The sequence below is a fragment of the Mus caroli genome, chromosome 4, assembly GCF_900094665.2.
Source record: "Mus caroli chromosome 4, CAROLI_EIJ_v1.1, whole genome shotgun sequence".
Classification (NCBI taxonomy): Eukaryota; Metazoa; Chordata; class Mammalia; order Rodentia; family Muridae; genus Mus; species Mus caroli.
The window spans coordinates 130400211-130406689 of NC_034573.1; the positions used below are offsets into that span (position 1 = coordinate 130400211).

General features: G+C 54.3%; 1 protein-coding gene across 1 annotated transcript in view; it reads left to right on the top strand.

The window, feature by feature from the left end:
* The window catches only part of Rcc2 (regulator of chromosome condensation 2), a 23441-nt gene extending 16962 nt beyond the window's left edge, over window positions 1–6479 (top strand). The window contains exons 9-13 of the mRNA XM_021161257.2: window positions 574–754; window positions 955–1060; window positions 1666–1738; window positions 3789–3866; window positions 4363–6479. Of these exons, the coding sequence (XP_021016916.1) occupies window positions 574–754; window positions 955–1060; window positions 1666–1738; window positions 3789–3866; window positions 4363–4467 (543 nt within the window). The 3' untranslated portion in view covers window positions 4468–6479. The remainder of the gene's footprint in view (window positions 1–573; window positions 755–954; window positions 1061–1665; window positions 1739–3788; window positions 3867–4362) is intronic.

Consider the following 6479-nt stretch of genomic DNA (forward strand, 5'->3'; position numbering starts at 1 on the left):
GATCACTAATTGAGAAAATGCCTTACAGTTGGATCTCATGGAGGCATTTCCCCAACTGAAGCTCCTTTCTCTGTGATAACTCCAGCTGTGTCAAGTTGACACAAAACTAGCCAGTACACCAGGCTAGTCTCAAAGGACCTGCCTCTCCCTCTCGGGTTCTGGGGTGTTGGGTGTTCTAGCCCTGAACTGTGCACCTTCCGTCCCGTGCTGAGCTAGCTAGTTACACATCCACAGGCTTTATTTGATGTGAAACGTCAAACACAAGAAGACAGGACAGTTTGCAAACAGCTGGCACATCTGTACCTGCCTCACCTGTGTGCACCTGTGGTGGGCAAGCACAGAGAGGTGGCAGCAGCCTCCCCCCTGTTTATGCAGTTTAGACAGGGTTGCCACAGATGGCCATTTGGCCTCTGCACTTAAAGAAAGGAAGATTGCAGCCCCATGAAGGGAGTGCTGGCTGCCATATATTAGGCTGTGGGACTCGGGTCCTCTCCTTTGCTGCTGCTCCTGTCCCAGATGCTTCAGTCAGAAGCAGTGGCCCATGTGCTGAGCCTGTGTCTCCTCTCTCTGCAGCTGGTCCTGGACTCTCAGAAGCGAGTGTTCTCCTGGGGCTTTGGTGGCTATGGCCGGCTGGGCCATGCCGAGCAGAAGGATGAGATGGTCCCTCGCCTGGTGAAGCTGTTCGACTTCCCTGGGCGTGGTGCAACCCAGATCTATGCTGGCTACACCTGCTCCTTCGCTGTCAGTGAAGTGGGTCAGTGCCTGGTCCCCTGTCTCATTTCTTAGGTCCCCGCAGGTGCAGGGGTTTCTTCCTGGGGGCATCTGCTCCCACAGGCCCACAGCCATGTCTGTCCCTCCCTTGCTTGCTCTCTGCAGGGTCCTTTTAAGCAGTTGTCCCTCAGCTTGGTTTTCTAAGATGCTTGTTCTAACACGTCTCTGGTTGTGACCTTCCAGGTGGCCTGTTTTTCTGGGGGGCCACCAATACCTCCCGAGAGTCTACCATGTATCCGAAAGCAGTGCAGGACCTCTGCGGCTGGCGGATCCGAAGCCTTGCCTGCGGGTAAGTGGCTATATCCAGAGCACATGGTGTGTGCCTGTTTCCTGAGGATGGCTCTGTGCCTGCTGATTCTGGGTCTTCCTAGCTGGACATAGGCGACACCAAACCCCCACAGATGTGGGAGAGGGGGGAGAGTTCAGGCTTGGTAGGTGCTAGGACAGGCAGCTCCTTCCTTCACAGAAAGTAATTTTGAAAGTTTTTGTTTGGGGAGAAAAAAGCAGAGGGTGGCAGTTTTCGCTCAGCTTGGAGACTGTAGGCTTTTAATTTGTCATCACGCTCGAGGAGAGAGGACTTACTGAAGAACTCCTGAGCCACCCAGTACTTACAGGTGGCGAATGAGGGTGTGCAAGGGTTAGCTTGGTTACTGCTTCCTGGTCCTTGTGTCCCTGTCTGTCCCCCATTCCAAAGGATCTCCCTCTGAGAGCCCCAGGACCCAGCTGGGCAGTGAGGCCCTGGCCTTGGTATTGATCTGCAAACAAATGTGGCCCCTCCCTATCTGGGAAGAAAGAGCCGCTCACACTGTACTGAGTTAGCATGGAGGTGGGTGTGTTCATGCTGTGAGGGTTGTCCTGGTCTGGGTGGTGATGACAGCATCTGCCTGTTTGCAGGAAGAGCAGCATCATCGTAGCGGCCGATGAGAGTACTATCAGCTGGGGTCCATCGCCAACCTTCGGGGAATTGGTGAGCCACGGCATGCCTGGGAAGAGCTGCAGACGGGTGGGCGGGGTCCTTGTCCACTAAAGACTGTCCCAGCAGTGGGCCGGTCACATTTGGTTTTAAGTGTTAAGACTTGTCCTGGCTGGCTGCTGGCCTTGCTGTAGAGAGGGTGGCAGGCCACAGTGACAGGACCTATCCCTGTGGTTGGGACCCGTGGTCTATACTCGCAGGAGGCAGTGTCTTAGGCTGCATGAGTGACCCTGGTTCCTGTGACCTCCAGATTTTGTGCTTCATAGGCAGAACGGCCCATGTCCTTGTGCTCTGTAGATCAGTGTCATTAGACCAGCCACACAGGTGCCTGGAGGATTTTGTTCTTCATTTTCTCCAAGTCAGGTCACTAGTTTGTTCTCAGTGCCAGAGACTGGAGTAAGAGTGGAAGGCACCGCCCTTGCTTCTTTCTTACTGTGCAGCTGCCCTGTCCATAGGTCCCGAAGCTCCGTGCACTGGAACCTTTGTGAGGAGGCCACAGTTGGCTTGCGGGTTTTATGTTTCTCCTGTGGCCAGGGTTACACCCTCAGTGTGGCCTGGCCCTTGCCTCTGGTTTGTTTTGTTTTGATTTGATTTGGTTTTCGAGACAGGGTTTCTCTGTAGCCCCTGCTGTCCTGGAACTCACTTTGCAGACGAGGCTGCTCTTGAACTCACAGTCTGCCTCCCGAGTGCTGGCGTTAAAGGCTTCTGGCCCTTGATTTTCTTACTTTATCTTTTTGGGAGTAGAAGTTTTCTCTTTGGACTCAGCAAAGCAGGGCTGTCCTTGTCCCTCAAGCTGTCACTGACCTCCAAGGGACCCCTTGTAAAAAGCAGAGAGACTATGGCAAAAGGGACTGTGGGCCTTCCTCTGCTTCTGTTTTCTTAGAGAAAGATGATGGATGCCGCGTTTTGTTTTGTTTTCAAGATAGCAACTCAACATGTAGCCTTGGCTGGCTTGGGATTCAGTGTGTAGACCAGACTAGCCTTGATTCACAAAGGTCTGCCTGCCTCTGCCCCCCAAAAGCTGGGATTAAAGGTGTTCTCCACCACACGTGACTGATGGACAGTTTTGGGGAGCCATTAGAAATGGTCTTTTGAGCCAGGCAGTGGTGGCGCACGCCTTTAATCCCAGCTCTTGGGAGGCAGAGGCAGGCGGATTTCTGAGTTCCAGGCCAGCCTGGTCTCAAACAAAACAAAACAGACTGGTCTTTTGCCAGCCTGAACGTCATGGTAGAATGTCTGCAATAGTGACTTACAGGCCAGCCTGAGCCTCACAGCAAGACCCTGCCTGCTTCAAAAAATTGTTGATCTCTGGGGGCTGGAGAGATGGCTCAGCCTGTTCTTGCGGAAGATACCGGTTTGATTTCCAGAGCCTTCATGGTGGCTCAACGACTGTAGGTCCAGGTCTAGGGGATCCAGTACCCACTTCTGGCCTCTGCAGATACTTAGCACTCAAGTGGTACACAGACATACAGGCAAAATATCCAAACACAGAAAACATTTTTTAAATGTTTTAAAATGCCCCCTAAACACAACTTTGCATCATCGTGGATTTGGGAAGCCTTGGCCAGGAAGTGGTGCCTGGAGGAGCTGAATCGGGCAGGACAGGCCTTGGGACCTGCCCTTGGCCCCATGCTCCAGCAGTTCTTGGTCACTTGAAACTTCTCTTGAGGTTGTCAATGACAGCTCCTTCCTCCTGGTCAAGGGTTGTCAGGGCTGCCGTGTCGGCATGTCACAGCATGTTGGTTATGATTGTGTGGGTCTGACTGCAGTGACTGTCAGCACCGTCACCAAATGCCTGACACATTTTGTCCTATTACCCACAGTTGGCTGATAGTCCTGGAAACATGCACCTCTTTTGTGTTGGAATGTGTCACAGGCTGAGTTTCGTCATTGCCTCTGTGTGTGTGTGTGTGTGTGTGTGTGTGTGTGTGTGTGTGTGTGTGTTTCAAGACAGGGTTTCTCTTGTGTAGCCCTGGCTGTCCTGGAACTCACTCTGTAGACTAGGCTGGCCTCGAATCGTCATTGCTTCTTCTTATCTCCGCAGGGGTATGGGGACCACAAGCCCAAGTCTTCTACTGCGGCCCAGGAGGTGAAGACTCTGGATGGCATCTTCTCCGAACAGGTGAGGGCCTGTGCCTGTCCCCGCTCGTCATGTCTGTGGGGTCACTGCTGAGCCGTGTCTGTCCTGTGTAGAGTGTTGGGAGGGTATAGCCCTCAGCAGAAGAAAGGCAGAGGAATGCTGGCCAGTCCCCAGCGATGTTCTGGTGCTGTGGTCACACACTGCCCCTCCCCTCGTACTGAGATCCTGGCCAGGACCAGGGACTAGTCTCTGAGCAGATGATACCTTTTGGCCTGTGTTTGGGGGCAAGTACAATGTAGAGCCACACCCCAATGAAGGCTCTTTGAGCTTCCTGCAGGCCTGGGGGTGGGGCTTGGGTGGTCCCAGTCCTGAACACCAGGGTTTGTGTGTGTGTGTGTGTGTGTGGGGGGGGGGGGTTCCTTTCTTCCCAAGGCTCAGTTTCCCTCCATGTTGACCCTCACTGAGCCAGGCCAGCATGTGGTGTCTGGCATACATGATGAGGCATGTCTGCACTGCTTACACCGCCTTGCTTCCGCAGGTGGCCATGGGCTATTCACACTCCTTGGTGATAGCGCGAGACGAGAGCGAGGCTGAGAAGGAGAAGCTGCAGAGGCTGCCTGAGTACACCCCGCGCACCCTCTGAGCAGGCCGGCCCTCCCCTCGTGGCAGCTGTCCTTTCCACGTGCACTGGGACCAGAAGTCAGACAAGGAATTTAGGAAGCAAAAGTTGACCAAGGGTGCATTGGGTTCGCCTCCCCTCCCCGAGGCTCCGTTTCCAAGCGATTCAACGTTAACTACCTTTTTCTGTATGCTTTCCAAAGTGTTTCCCTCAATGTTTGATTAAAACATTTGCTCATAGCCAGCCTGCCTTTCTACGAGATAGGCAGGACCTCTGAGCAATGTAGGTTTTTTTATTTTTAAGTTGTATTTCTTTTCTCCCTGCTCTTGAGTGTCCTTGTCCTGCCCTCCCATTCCAGCCATGATGAGCATTGTGATCCGAGTGGGTGCCACGTGAGAGAGGGACTGTCACTTTCCCAGACAGAAACGGCCTTTTCAGGAACCAGCAGCCGCTAGGCCAATCCCTGGTGGTCGGTCTCCATCCCGATTCCTGCCTGCCTGCTTTGAGAGACCCGGTCACTTGCTTGTGGGCCCTCCCACTTGCCTCTGCCACCTCCCCTCATAGCTATTCCTGGCTTGCTGTCTGCAAGGCCCATGTGGGCCTTTTGGCTGAAGCATTTGTAGAAGCAGCCATTTTCCCCCTGGTGGGGCTTTGGGGTCTATGTTAGCCATTTGTATCTACTTTAGCTCTCAAGTCCAGATGAGAATAGAGACCGTGGGGTATGGGGTGGGCAGTTAGAGGTTGGTCAGCCAGCAGTCAGATATGTCCTCGGTCCTCTGTGGCCCTCCGTTGCCACCTGTGTGCTTTGCCCGTGTGCTCCTGCTGTCCCTCTGCCTGGGATGGCCGCCCTGCTCTGAGACTTGGCCACTCTTGTCCTGGCCCAGTGTTCTGCTTGCATTTGCTTGGCTCTGGTACCAAATAGTTGGGATTCTTGGTGAAATCCCCTGCCCTGCGTGTGTGTCAGTGCAGATCCTGTGCACCACGCCCCCCTCCCCCAAGTGCCCTCTGCCGAGCCCGTCCTGGTATTGACTTTGTGGCTGAGTTCCGAGGTGCCTTTCCCGGATCCTCCTCACTGGGCCCGAGTGGCAGCAGCTCGGGCCGGGGCCTTGGTTTCCAGAGGGTCCGGGCTGGTTTGACTGCTTTAACTAGGATTAGTTCAGTGGTGCTTGGGGGAGGGGGCTGAGGATGGAAGTGTGAGGGGGGTGGATGGGAAAGTCAAAGTCTGGTCTTGAGAGTCATGGGTTTGCTTTTGCCGTTGTGACGCTTGTTCCCGTCTCTATGTTAAAATGCCAAAAATGACCCAGTCTGTCGCTTTCCTCCGCCCCAGCGCTTCACAGCCGCTTCTGGCTTTGCAAGGTGTCTGTCTCGGCCAGTGCTGTGGCCTGCCGGGAAGGGTCCGAGTTCTCCCTGTCCCCCATCTGTCCAGCAATAGTCTGTCCAGAGGCAAGCTTCTGTAGCGGCAGGGCTTCCGCAAAACTAACCTGCTTTGTCCAGGTCACCCCAGACACCACCCCTCACTTCATGTACCGAACGGGAGCCGTCCGTCCATCCCTGCTGGTCTCTGTCTAGAGAGTGCTGTTCGGGGTCTGCTCCTCCTGTCCCGGGAGGTCTCCTGGAGTTAGTTGTGTGGTCACCAAGAGGACTGAGGACACACAGCCCGGAGCCAAGCTGGGCTCGTCTTCCAGGGAGCAAACCTAAACCCGCAGTCAGCCGCCCTGGCTAGAGGCCTGCAGTGGGTGAGCTGAAAGTGTGCCCGGCCACAGCCCCCTCCCTTTAGGCTAAAATTCTCACCCGAGCTTTCCCACGGGGAGCTCTAGGACAGGAGGAAGGCGGGAAGCCCTGGGTAGGAACCACTCTGGCTGTCCAGGGGCTCCTGAAATCTGGTCATCCACAAAGGGTAACAGGAAGGGCGTTGACGAGGATGGTGGGATTCGGTTGAAGGTGCCTGGTTTAGTGCTGTTAATTGTCCTATTTTTTTTTATATCTATATTTCTGGGAGTAAACATTTTAAATAAACGGCATCATTGTTTACTCTG